We start from the raw sequence: 14,873 nt of genomic DNA on the forward strand, positions 1-14,873 counted from the left end.
TCTGAGACACCGTTCCTTGAAGATGTCCTGGGTACTTTGTAGGCTGGTACCCAAGATGGAGGTGACTAAATTTATAACCCTCTGCAGCTTATTTTGGTCCTGTGTAGTAATTCCCCATACCAGACAGTGTTGCACCCTGTCACAATGCTCTCCACGGTACATTTAGAAGATTCTGTGTGTTTTGGTTGACATACCAAATCTGTTCAAACTCCCAATGAAGTATAGCCACTGTCTTGCCTTCTTTTATAACTGCATCGATATGTTGGGACCAGGTTAGGTCCTCAGAGATCTTGACACCCAGGAACTTGAAAATGTCCACTCTCTCCACTTCTGATCCCTCGATGAGGATTGGTAGTGTTTTCATTTTACCCCTCCTGAAGCCCACAATCAGCTCTTTCGTCTTACTGACATTGAGTGCCAGGTTGTTGCTGCGACACCACTCCACTAATTGGCATATCTCACTCTTGTATGCCTTCTCGTCACCACCTGAGATTCTACCAACAATGGTTGTATCGTCTGCAAATTTATAGATGGTATTTGAGCTATGCCTAGCCACACAGGCATGGGTGTAGAGGGAGTAGAGCAGTAAGCTAACCAAACACCCCTGAGGTGCACATTGACTGGTTTTGAGCCATGTGACATAGGGTAACCGCAGTTTGCAGACATGTATAGAGACACCTCAGTTACCCAGACACCTCGGCGCTTCAGAATTCGCCGCCGCTGATCAGACGATCCAATGCGCAGGCGTGAGGGTCGCAGATCTTTCTGGAAATCGCACATGCGCTGCGTGAACAAGACCCTCAGGAGGATCGGCAGCAGGTATGATCCGGGTTCCGGGCGGGGATTTCGTCGGCATCGGCGTCCACACCGCGACTGAGGGAGAATTCCTGAGAGCTTTAGACACACTGTGGTCCTACACCCCGAGATAGTCCCGATCCTTTTCTTCTCTCTCAGCCGCACGATCCGTATCTGGACCTCCGGCAGCTTTCAGCTGATGAGCGAAAGTGATGGCACTATTTCTCTAGCACATGCGCATTGCTGGGACCGTGACGGATAGACCGAGATCTCGTTCCTGGGGGTTTCTGGGTAAAGAAGCAGCCATGGGTGACCCTACCCGTATATTGCTAGCTAGTCCGTGTCTGTTTGGAAGCAATGTGGAGCAAGTGGAAGTGGATGGTTCTCCCAGATACTGTCGAGCTCCAGTCATGTAAATCCAAGGATTAGGAACTCTGAACTAAAATATAGTTCAGAGTTAATCTCAGGTGAAGAGTCTACCTTCCAGTGAATTAAAATATCAATTAGTGACGTGGGGGGGGGGGGGGAAAGAACAAAATCCATCCTTCCTTCCTTCCTTCAGAGTCAGAGAAGGTACAGCACACTACCAGGTTGTCCAGCCCTTCTAGTCCGCGAGAATCATTTAAACTGCTCACTCCCATTGACCTGCACTGGGACCATAGCTTGCCTAACACATACTATCCATGTACTTATCCAAACTTATCTCAAACATTGAGATAGACTGTGTCCATCTCCTGAGTAAGTACAGATGCAAAAAAAAAGATTTACGATCCCCCTCCATCTCTTTTGGCTCCACACATGGATGACCATTCTTATCTTCCAGAGGACCGATTCTGTCCTTTGCAATCGTTTTGCTGGTAACATATCTGTAGAACCCCTTAGTATTCTCTTTCGTCTTGTCTTCCAGGGCAACCTCATGACTTCTTTTAGCCCTCCTGATCTCCTTCTTAAGTGTTCTCTTACATTTATTATCCTCCAAGAAGGGAAACTTGGAAGTGTCAGTATTACAGTTGAACAAAGGGAACTATGGTGCTATGAGGGAGGAGCTGGCCAAAGTTCAATGGAACAATACCCTAGCAGGGATGACAGTGGAACAGCAATGGCAAGTGTTTCTGGGAATAATGCAGAAGGTGCTGGATCAGTTTGTTCCAAAGAGGAAGAAAGATCCTAAGGGGAGTAAGGGGAGGCTGTGGCTGACAAGGAAGTAATGGACAGTATAAAAATAAAAGAGACGTGTAACATAGCAAAGACGAGTGGGAAGCCGTAGGATTGGGAAACTTTTAAAGAGCACAGAAAGTAACTGAAAAGGCAATACGTGGAGAAAAAATGAGGTACGAGGGTAAACTAGCCAAGAATATAAAGGAGGATAGTAAAAGCTTCTTTAGATATGTGAAAAGGAAAAAAATAGTTAAGACCAAAATTGGGCCCTTGAAGACAGAAACAGCTGAATTTATTATGGGGAACAAGGAAATGGCAGACGAGTTGAACAGGTACTTTGGGTCTGTCTTCACTAGGGAAGACACAAACAATCTCCCAGATATAATAGTGGCCAAAGGACATAGGGTAATGGATGAACTGAAGGAAATTTATATTAAGCAAGAAATGGTGTTGGATAGACTGTTGGGTCTGAAGGCTGATAAGTCCCTGAGACGTGATGGTCTGCATCCCAGGGTACTTAAGGAGGTGGCTTTAGAAATCGTGGACAATTTGGTAATCATTTTCCAATGTTCTATAGATTCACGATCAGTTCCTGTGGATTGGAGGGTGGCTAATGTTGTCCCTCTCTTCAAGACGGGGGGAAGAGAGAAAACAGAGAATTATAGACCGGTTAGCCTGACATTGGTGGTGGGAAAGATACTGGAATCAATTATAAAAGATGAAATTACAACACATATGGATAGCAGTAACAGGATCGGTCCGAGTCAGCATGGATTTACGAAGGGGAAATCGTGCTTGACTAACCTTCTGGAATTTTTTGAGGATGTAACTATGAAAATGGACAAGGGAGAGCCAGTGGATGTAGTGTACCTGGACTTCCAGAAAGCCTTTGATAAAGTCCCACATAGGAGATTAGTGGGCAAAATTAGGGCACATGGTATTGGGGGCAGAGTACTGACATGGATTGAAAATTGGCTGGCTGACAGAAAACAAAGAGTAGTGATTAATGGGTCCCTTTCGGAATGACAGGCGGTGACCAGTGGGGTACCGCAGGGTTCAGTGCTGGGACCGCAGCTGTTTACAATATATATTAATGATTTAGATGAGGGAATTAAAAGTAACATTAGCAAATTTGCCGATGACACAAAGCTGGGTGGCAGTGTGAAGTGTGAGGAGGATGTTATGAGAACGCAGGGTGACTTGGACGGGCTGGGTGAATGGGCAGATGCATGGCAGCTGCAGTTTAATGTAGATAAATGTGAGGTTATCCACTTTGGTGGTAAGAACAGGAAGGCAGATTATTATCTAAATAGAGTCAAGTTGGGAAAAGGGGAAGTACAATGAGATCTAGGTGTTCTTGTACATCAGTCACTGAAAGCAAGCATGCAAGTACAGTAGGCTGTGAAGAAAGCTAATGGCATGCTGGCTTTCATAACAAGGGGAACTGAGTTTAAGAACAAAGAGGTCCTTCTGCAGCTGTACAGGGCCCTGGTGAGACCACACCTGGAGTACTGTGTGCAGTTTTGGTCTCCAAATTTGAGGAAGGACATTCTTGCTAATGAGGGAGTGCAGCGCAGGTTCACAAGGTTAATTTCCGGGATGGCGGGACTGTCATATGTTGAAAGATTGGAGCGACTGGGCTTGTATACTCTGGAATTTAGAAGGCTGAGAGGGGATCTTATTGAAACATATCAGATTATTAAGGGTTTGGACATGCTGGAGGCAGGATGCATGTTCCTGCTGATGGGTGAGTCCAGAACCAGAGGCTGCAGTTTAAGAATAAGGAGTAGGCCATTTAGAATGGAGTTGAGGAAAAACTTTTTCACCCAGAGAGTGGTGGATATATGGAATGCTCTGCCCCAGAAGGCTGTGGAGGCCGCGTCTCTGGATGCTTTCAAGAAAGAGATGGATAGAGCTCTTAAAGATAGCGGAATCAAAGGTTATTCGGATAAGGCAGGAACTGGATACTGATTGTGGATGATTAGCCATGATCACAGTGAATGGTGGTGCTGGCTCAAAGGGCCGAATGGCCTACTCCTGCACCTATTGTCTATTGTCTATAAGCAGTTCATTTGTGCCTACCAACAATTAACCTCCTTTTTGTTGCCAGAAACAACCTGTCCCAATCCACATCTGCCAGATCCATTCTCATACCACCCAAATGAGCCTTTCTTCAATTTAAAATCTCAGCCTTCCAACCAGGCCTATCTTTTTGCATATCTACTGTGAAACTAATGGCATTTGAGAAACTCTATCCCATCTGCTCCATTTACATTATGGAAGTCCCAGTAAATATGTGGAAAGTTGAAGTCACCTAATAGAACAATCCTTGCAACTGTCTGCAATCTCTCTGCAAATTTGTTCCTTTAAATCCTTCGGACTGTTGGATGATCTATAATATAGCCCATTAATGTGGTCATACTTTCTTATTTCTCAGTTCCACCCATAATACCTCATTGGTCAAGATCTCCAGGCTGTCCTGACTGAACACTGCCATAACAGTTTCCCTGACTAGTAACGCCATCGCTCCCACTCTTATCACGTCTAAAACAACAGAATTTTGGGACATTGAGCTGCCAGTCCTGCCCCTCCTGCAACCAAGTGTCACTAATGGTTACAATGTCGTAATTCAAGGTGTCGATCCTGGCCTGAGCTTATCTACTTTTTCAATGATACTTCTTACACCGTTCAGGATATTAGTCACACCCTAAATTAGAAAAAAAAACAAAAACTAAACTAATTTGGTTTTTTTTTCTTGACATTTTTTTCATTTTTCTCTTTATTATGTTTAATTACATTAAGAGTTTGGGAGGCTTAGTATGCTTGTGTTATCTGTAGTTTATATTCACATATGCTAATGAGTAATCCCAATCTCTTTGTACTAGTATTGTTGTTATATTTATGCATTTGAAAATTAATAAAAAGATTGAAAAAGAAAGGATATTAGTTACACCATGCTTAACCTTTTGGTTCCCGACTTTGCCTGAGGTGTTAACAACATCTGTCTCCATAACCTCTCCACTAACTCTTCTGACACTCTGGTTGTCATCCCCTGCAATGCTAGTTTAAACCCCACTGTGCAGTATTAGCAAACCTTCCCACTAGGAGATTAATCCCCTTTCAGTTCAAGTGAAAACTGTCTCTTTTGTACAGGTCCCACCTTCTCTGAAAGAGAACCCAGTGATCCAAAAATCTTATGCCCTCTCTCCTACACCAACTCCTTAGCCACATATTAAACTGTATAATTTTCCTCATTCTGGCCTCACTAGCATGTGGATGGCCAGCAATGCTGAGTTGGCAATTCCGGAGTCTTGACCTTTAATTAGCATTAACTCTCTGAATTCACTTTGCAGAACCTCGTCACTCTTTCTACCTATGTCATTGGTACCTACGTGGACCACGACCTCTGGGTGTTCACCCTTTCACTTCAGAATGCTGAGGGCTCAATGCAAGGTGTCCTGGACTGTGGCTCATGGGAGGCAACATACCATCCAAGAATGGCATTCTTGTCCACAGAATCCATATGACCCCTCTATCACCCCCTCAGCCTCCTGAATAATCTGGTTCTTGAGAAAATTGCTTTTTTTTTTCTATCTCCTATCGTTCAGGCCCATTCTATATGTGAGGACTTGTTTTGTACCATTCTCTCTGGGTACATAAATGACATTACACACCTTTGTCCTAGATAACAACTGACCTGTAGCTTCCACATCACAAAATTGGCACACTCCAGTGAGAAAGACTACTGCCCTCCACACCATATTCATTGTCATTGCTATTGTGATGTTCAACACTGCCAATCAACTTGGGGGTAGGGATCAGACTAATTAGAAAATCTCTAGGATCAGATAGATAATATCAAGTGCTCTTCGTAGCACTGAGGGACATAACCAGAATTTGAGATATTACTAATGGAGAGAGACAAACTGAGTCGTCACAGATTGGTGAAAGGCAGAAATGGCCCATTCTGGTACGGACAGGGATACAATCAGATGGTCAGTCAGGGTGCCTGATCTGTGACCAGTTAGGAGATGGGGAATTCCTCCAACTTGAGTTGAACTTCATAATAATGTGCTGTCAGAGCTCACCACAGACTAAAATCTCACCTGAAATATTCTCCTTCACCCATTGATGCCTTTTGCAAATATTTTTACAGGTTAGAATCGGCAGAAAATTTGTGTATGGGAACCTCAAACACAACACCACTTCTGTTTTGCTGTCTCTGTCCAGATATTTAAGGATTGACCAGATATTTTCTTGGCAACATCATCCCAGCTGGAAACGCACTTTGTGTCTGAAATGAACTTTTCTTTTGTAACTCTGTGTAACCCAGTGGAACCAGGGTGTTCCAGCATTTATTCACTGGAGATCAGTTTTCAACTGCATTGATTATGCAAGGGATTCAAAATGCCTGACACCTGACTTTCTGAATTGCCAGAGAATTGATTGCAGTGCGATATCATTCTCCTTCTCTCAGCGTGGGAAGGGATTCACTCACAGCTTACCTGCAGCCACACAGTGAATTCACAGTGGGAAAAAGATCATTCACCTGCTCTGTGTGTGGGAGGGGATCTACTCAGTCATCCAGCCTGAAGATACATCAGCAATTTACACCGTAGTGAGATTCTCCACGTGTTCTGACTACAGGAAGCAATTCACTCTGCAATCAATGCTAAAGGTATATTAGAAAGTTCACCAGTGAGAGAACGTTGACCTGCTCAGACTGTGGGAAGAGATTCAGTCACTCATCCCATCGTGGACACATCACTGAGTTCACCGGGGAGAGAGATTGCTCAACTGTTCTGCATGTGGGAAGAGCTTCACTCGGTCCTCTGAATACCTGACACACGACTGAGTTCATACTCATTAGAAGCTTTACATCTGCTCTGATTGTGGGAAAACTTTCACTCAGTCATCTAACCTACTGACCCAGCGATCAGTTCACACTGAGGAAAAGCCATTCACCTGCTCAGACTTTGGGAAGGGATACACTCAGTCATTTCACCTGCTGGTACACCAGTGGGTTCATATGTGAGAGAGGCTCTTCCCCTTTTTTTGTGTGTGGAAAAGGATTCACTTAGTCATCTTTTCTACTGGCACACCAGTCAGTTCACACTGGGGAGATGCCGTTGACCTGCTCAGACTGTGGGAAGGCATTCACACACTCATCCACACTACAGAGACACCAGCGGGTTCACACTGGGGAGAAACCATTCACTTGCTCTGAATGTGGGAAGGGGTTCACTCAGTCATCTACCCTTGTGTCACATTACCGAGTTCACACTGGGGAGAGGCCGTTCACCTGCTCTGAATGTGGGAAAGGATTCACTCAGTCATGTCAACTGAATGAACATCGGCGGATTCACACTGGAGAGAAACCATTCACCTGCTCAGACTGTGGGAAGGAATTTACTCGGTCATATCATTTGAAAGTACATCAGCGACTTCACACTGGGGAGAGGCCATTCACCTGCTCAGACTGTGGAAAAGGATACACTCGGTCATCTCACCTACTGATACACCAGTTAGTTCACACTGGGGAGAGGCCGTTCACGTGCTCAGACTGCGGGAAGACATTCACACACTTATCCACACTACAGAGACACCAGCGAGTTCACACTGGAGAGAAACCATTCACCTGCTCAGACTGTGGGAAGAACTTCACTCATTCGTCAAACCTGCAGAAACACCAGTTGGTTCACACTGAGGAGAAACCATTCACCTGCTCAGACTGTGGGAAGGGATTCACTCAGAAATCCAACCTGCAGACACACCAGCGAGTTCATACTGGGGAGAGGCCATTCATCTGCTCTGAATGTGGAAAGGGATTCACTCGGTCATCTAACCTACTAGCACACCAGTTAGTTCACACTGGGGAGATGCCGTTTATCTGCTCAGAGTGTGGGAAGGCATTCACACACTCATCCACACTGCAGAGACACCAGCGAGTTCACACTGGGGAAAAGCCATTCATCTGCTCAGACTGTGGGAAGGGATTCACTCAGTCATATCAACTGAATGAACATCAGCGAGTTCACACTGGGGAGAGGCCGTTCACCTGTTCAGACTGTGGGAAGGAATTCAGTCGGTCTTCAGACTTGAAAGTACATCAGCGAGTTCACACTGGGGAGAGGCCGTTCACATGCTCAGACTGTGGGAAGGGATACACTCGGTCATCTCAACTGAAGGAACATCAGCGAGTTCACACTGGGGAGAGGCCATTCACCTGCTCAGACTGTGGAAAGGGATTCACTCGATCATCTCACCTACTGATACACCAGACATTTCACACTGGAGAGAGGCCGTTCACCTGCTCAGACTGTGGGAAGGGATTCACTCAGTCATCTCAACTGAAGGAACATCAGCGAGTTCACACTGGGGAGAAACCATTCAACTGTTCAAACTGTGGGAAGGGATTCGCACGGTCATCTCAACTGAAGTTACATCAGCGAATTCACACTGGGGAGAGACCATTCTCCTGCTCAGACTGTGGAAAGGGATTCACTCAGTCATCTCAACTGAAGGAGCATCAGCGAATTCACACTGGGGAGAGGCCGTTCACCTGCTCGGATTGTGGGAAAGAATTCACTCGGTCATCAGACTTGAAAGTACATCAGCGACTTCACACTGGGGAGAGGCCATTCACCTGCTCAGACTGTGGGAAGGGATTCACTCGGTCATCTCAACTGAAGGAGCATCAACGAGTTCACACTGGAGAGAAACCGTTCACCTGCTTTGAATGTCGGAAGGGATTCACTCAGTCATCCCACCTGCGGACACACCAGCAAGTTCACACTGGAGAGAAACAATTCACTTGTTCTGTGTGAGATGGGATTCACTCAGTTATGCATCCTACAGACACACCAATCAGTTCACACTGGGGAGAGGACATCAGCGAGTTCACAATGGGGAGAGGCTGTTCAACTCCTGATTATAGGAAGGGATTCACTCAATCAGTCCACTTGAAGGCACACCAGCAAGTTTACACTGGGATAGGTACTGAACATGGGAAGGGATTCACTCAGTCATCCACAATTATGGCACATTACTGAGTTCACACTGGGGAAAATGTTTACATAAGCTACGTGCTGGATATCTAATCATCACAGTTGGTGACTCCAGAGGCAAGTTCAAAAGTGACTTATCGTTGACCTCTGCAATTATTGCTGCTCCTCATCAGAATCAGGTTTATTATCACCGGCATGTCGTGAAATGTGTTAACTTAGCAGCTGTTCAATGCATACATAATATAGAAGAAAAAGAAAAAAAAACAATAAATCAATTACAGTATATTTATATTGAATAGATTAAAAATTATGTAAGAAGGCGAAATAATATACATTTAAAAAGTAAGTTAGTGTTCATGGATTCAATGTTCATTTAGGAATCGGATGGCAGAGGGGAAGAAGCTGTTCCTGAATCGCTGAGTGTGTGCCTTCAGGCTTCTATACCTCCTACATGATGTTAACTGAGAAAAGGGCATGTCCTGGGTGCTGGGGATCTTAATAATGGACTCTGCCATTCTGAGACATCGCTCCTTAAAGATGCCCTGGGTACTTTGTAGGCTAGTACCCAAGATGGAGCCAACTAAATTTATGACTGTCTACAGCTTCTGTCGGTCCTGTGCGGTAGCACCCCCCCCCCTTCCAATCTCCATACCAGACAGTGTTGCAGACTGTCATAATGTTCTCCATGATACATCTATAGAAGTTTTTGAGTGTTTTTGTTGGCATAGCAAATCTTTTCAAACTCCTTTCTTTTTCAATCTTTTATATTGAGTTTCAAATTAATAACATAACAATGATAATGATACAGAGAGATCGGGATTACATTAATAACGGTTAACGTATACTGACACAGACTCGGAGTAACATATTTAATTTAAACCTCCCAATCTCTTAATAACTGAACATGAAAAAGATTCAAAAAAAGAGTTTTTACCCCCTACACTAAAAAAAAAACAAAACAAAGACTGGGCTGCCATATTTCATCGGTTATGATCATTATTTGTCATTAACTCCGCTCCTCTGTACACAAACAAGAAGTTATTAAAAAGGATTCAGAAAAGGTCAGCTTACATCATATGAAAATGTTGAATAAATGGCCTCCAATTTTCTTCAAATTTAAGGATCAGTGGTACCTCGCCTAATTTTTTTCCAAGTTCAAACATGTGATAGTTTGGGAAAACCATTGGAATGTAGTAGGGGGATTCGGATCTTTCCATTTAAATAAGATGGATCTTCTGGCTATTAATGTAACAAATGCAATCAAATAACAAGCTGAAGGGGATAAATGACTAAACTCTATCATTGGTGGTCCAAAAATAGCAGTAATAGGATGAGGTTGTGAATCAATACGCAAAACTACTGAAATAATATCAAAAATGTCTTTCCAATATTTTTCCAAAAGAGGGCAAGACCAGAACATATGTGTCAAGGAAGCTACCTCAGAATTACATCTGTCACAGACAGGATTTATATGACCATGAAAACGAGCTAACTTATCCTTAGACATATGGGCCCTATGAACCACCTTAAATTGTATCAAAGCATGTCTAGCACACATTGAAGAAGTGTTAACTAGTTGCAGAATTTTCTCCCATTTCTCTGTGGGTAAAGATACCTGAAGTTCTCTTTCCCATTCATTCTTAATTTTATCAGACATACCTAAACGTATTTTCTGTAATTTCAGTTTGATGTGATATCGGAAAAGTAGGTAAAATAACCTTCAAGAAGTTTCTAATCTGTAAATATCTGAAAATATGTGATCTAGGCAGAGAGGGGAAGAGGAGAGTACCACCGATGTGGCAGAGAGGGCCTCAAGATGGCTGTGGCTCAAAAGAGGGGAGCCATGGAGTCATAAGTAGCTAGCCATCTGGACACAAGTTGGGGTCTGATCAGCCCCGGCTGGGTCACCTCGAGGAGGTTGTGTGATGTTGAAAGACCCAAAACACCCGATGATTCCAGGAACATCACTGAAGATGTGTCCAGAAGGATCAGTAGATGTATGTACACAGTTTATTAGACAACTGTTCAAAGGAGATGAGACAATTCTCCATGAATAAATCACGAAAACATATTATTCCCTTTGTTTTCCATAAAATAAAAGCTTGACCAGTTCTGGATGGTTGGAAGAAAAAATTGGATGTAATAGGACTTGATAGGCTAAATTTATTCAATCCAAAAAATTTACGAAACTTAAACCATATTTGTATGGTATGTTTAATTATTGGATTAATCGTTTGTTTATTCAGTTTAGTAAGTACAAAGGAAAGCAAAGCCCCTAAAATAGAAGCCAATGAGAACCACTGTACAGACTCACACTTGAGGTTCACCCATCGTGGACATTGAATTTCATCCAACGTTGTGTCCAGAATGTTAGATATTGAATATTAATTGCTCAGTAATAGAATCTAAAGTTGGGCAATGCCAAACCGCCATCCTTGTTTGATTTCTGTAAATATTTCTTACTTAATCTGGGATTTTTAATCTGCCATATATATGAAAAAATTTTAGAATCAATAATATCAAAAAAGGATTTAGAGATGAAGATTGGTACTGCCTGAAATAGATACAGAAATTTAGGTAAAGTAATCACCTTAATAGCATTGATTCGACCAATCAATGATAGGGACAATGGGGACCATTTAGTAAGCAGTTGTTTAACATGATCAATTAAGGGTAAAAAGTTAACTTTAAATAGATCCTTATGCTTCTTAGTAATTTTAACACCCAAATAAGTAAAATAATCAGTAACTAGTCTAAATGGTGATTGTCTATAGATTGGAACTTGCATATTTAATAGCAAAAGCTCACTGTTATTAAGATTCAATTTATAACCAGAAAAACTACTAAACTGAGCAATTAGTGGAGTAATATTACTGCAGGGATGGATTTCTCTGGATTAGAGATATATAGTAACAGGTCATCTGCATATAATGATACCTCATGCGTCTCATTCCCACGAATAATGCCAAATATATTGGGTGAATCACGAAGAGCGATTTCCAAGGGCTCCAAGGCAATATCAAATAGTAAAGGGCTTAAAGGACAGCCCTGTCTAGTACCTGGAAAAAGCCTAAAAAAGGGGATCTCTGATTATTAGTAAGTACAGAAGCCAAAGGTGTATGATATCCCGTTTACTTCAAACTCCTAGTGAAGTATACCCAGTGCTGTACCCTGGTCAGGAGAGCAGTTTCTTTGGGCTAAAATTAAATTTCTCAAGGATGTTAAATAAATATTCCCATTCAATTCTATCAAACGCCTTCTCGGCATCAAGCAGAATAACACATTCTGGAGTTTTAGATGAAGAAGTATATACAGTGTTCATCAACCTAACATTAAAATATGAATAATGATTTTTAATAAATCCTGTCTGGTCATCAGAGACAATTTGTGGCAATACATTTTACAATCTAATGGCTAATATTTTGGAAAAAATTTTGGAGTCCACATTTAACAAGGATATAGGTCTATATGATGCACATTCAGTGGGGTCTTTATCTTTTTTAGGAGTTAAAGATATAGATGCTTCATAAAAAGATTGTGGTAATTTACCTACAAATAAGGCACCCTTAAAAATTCTACATAACCAAGGAGAAAGTAGACTTGAAAAAGATTTTAAAAATTCTACTGTATACCCATCCAGGCCGGGTGCTTTACCAGAATTCATCAAGGAAGTTGCTTTCTTTATTTCTTCTTCCATAATGGGTGCATCTAATGTTAAACATTCATTAAGTGGTAATTTCAGAACATTCAATTTTCTTAAAAATTCATGCATTATGGTAGAATCGTCAGGAAATTCTGATTGGTATAAAGAGGTATAGAATTCTTGAAAAGATTTATTAATTTTGTCGTGGTCAACAGTCAAAGTACCATCCCGTTTACTTCAAACGCCTAATGAAGTATACCCAGTGCCGTACCCTGGTCAGGAGAGCAGTTTCTTCTATTGATGCTCACCTTTTATGGGACTGGAGTTTAGTATTCTGGATCTGTGAGAAATAAATTTTAAACTCTTTTAAACTACTTTAAACTCTGTCTCAGGTACCTACTGAATTTACAACACATCCAGTACACAGTAGGGAGTCAACTCAGCCCTCTGGTCCCTGTCAGTGTTTCTATTCCACAACAGTCCTTTTAAATCTATTCCTGCATTCACCCCTTGCTCTGCCTGTGGTGATGGGTTGCAAACGGTCACCACTCTGTGGGTGAAGAAGTATTCCCTTGAATTTCCTACGTGACTTTCTGCAGACTGAAGAAGACGAGCTGTCTGCAGTTATGTCTGACATGACTTTTGTTCCTCAAACATCTCAGCCAAGGATAAATGACATTGGAAATTAACCTCCTTGTTCCCTGTTCATGTCAAAGTTATGGGTCATTTTCACTGCTTCTGAAGGGTTGCCTGTCACAAGCTGGGTTGTTAAAATACATCACTGTTCAACAAAGTCTGAAAGCTGAAAATAGACAACAAGTTGGATGTTCAGTAGAGCAGGTCAGAAACCAGGGATGGGTCAGCACAGGGTAGACATTGGGGCTCGGAGGCGGGCTGTGACAACAAATGACAAATAGTAGCATCTGGCAGTTGATTGACAGAATTAAAAGGTTGATTTTTGTTTGTTGACGCACTGCCTGTTGACAATGAGCTTATTACTTGTGGGCACTTGCTGAATTCTCATAAAAGTGTTGACTGGATTGTTGCCATTTGGCAGAAGGGAGGTAATGCTTGTAAACACTTTCACTGGCACTGTTCTTACCCAGAAATCTCTGAGCATCACAGTGTACTTTCAATGTGAATCAAGTGCACAGGTGCTGAGAGTCTGTTCGATCCGACTGTTTAATTCTTATTTTCTTTACAGTTTAACTGTTAATAATCTGCTTTCATTTTAAGTAGTGTTTATATGCAGAACTGTGTAATATAAAAGTGTAATTCTGGAGCTTTTTTTGTACTTCATTAAGTGACTAAGTGTTTTCTGATAGGTTGATTTTTACTGCAATATTCACTAAGTACTTTCTAATTGGGTTATTGTTATCTATAGATTTGAGTGGAATTTTTCTTCTCTTTGAGTATAAAAGTAGTTGTTTTATGCTAGGTGCCATATCTTTAATTTTTCTCTCCAAGTAGTAGACCTTGTCACTGCTCCTTTCCTGTTCTATCAACTTTTAATAAAACTATCCTGAAGGAACAAGTTTTATGCTTCATTACTGATTTCTAAAAAAGCCTTGATTTAAACACGGAAGTTGTGTTAATTGGCGTGGTTGGCAGGATTTAGAACTTGGAACAATCCCAGACAAATAGAGAATTTTTACTGTGCAACAAAAGGGGTAAGAACATTCTTTTATCTTCCAAATTGTCTGAGAAAGTAAGAACTAGTTTCTTCGGCATTCTGTCGGAATCGGGTTTAATATCATTGACATATGTTGTGAAATTTGTTAACTTTGCAGCAGTAGCACAATGCAATATGTGATAAATCTAGAAAAACACTGAATTACAGTCAATATATATATTTTAATAGTTAAGTAAGTAGTACAAAAGCAGAAATAAAAGAATAGTGAGGTAGTGTTCATGGGTTCAATGCCCATTGGGAAATCAGGTGGCAGAGGGGAAGAAACTGTTCCTGAATAATTGAGTGTGTGCCTTCAGGCTTCTGTACCTCCTTCCTGATGGTAATAATGAGAAGAGGCAATGCCCTGGGTGGTGGGATCATTAATGAGAGATCCCTCCTTTTTGAGGCACCACTCTTTGAAGATGGCTTGGATACTACAGAGGCTAGTGTCCATGATGGAGCTGTCTAATTTTACAACTCTCTGCAGCTTACTTTCTTCCTGTGCAGTAGCCCCCATGCCGTAACAGACTGTGATGCAACCAGTTAGAATGCTCTCCACGGTATGTCTAGAAATTTGTGGGTGTTTTAGTGACATACC

At 42.0% G+C, this 14,873-nt stretch overlaps 1 protein-coding gene across 1 annotated transcript; it reads left to right on the plus strand.

The window, feature by feature from the left end:
- The first annotated feature begins 666 nt into the window (after positions 1–666).
- LOC134346975 (gastrula zinc finger protein XlCGF26.1-like) lies at positions 667–14,125 on the plus strand. The gene is made up of 2 exons (XM_063048901.1): positions 667–819; positions 6,110–14,125. The coding sequence occupies exon 2, from the start codon at positions 7,077–7,079 to the stop codon at positions 8,778–8,780; it is 1,704 nt and encodes a 567-aa protein (XP_062904971.1). The 5' UTR covers positions 667–819; positions 6,110–7,076; the 3' UTR covers positions 8,781–14,125.
- The last annotated feature ends 748 nt before the right edge of the window (positions 14,126–14,873 follow it).

This window comes from Mobula hypostoma, chromosome 5, assembly GCF_963921235.1.
Source record: "Mobula hypostoma chromosome 5, sMobHyp1.1, whole genome shotgun sequence".
Classification (NCBI taxonomy): Eukaryota; Metazoa; Chordata; class Chondrichthyes; order Myliobatiformes; family Myliobatidae; genus Mobula; species Mobula hypostoma.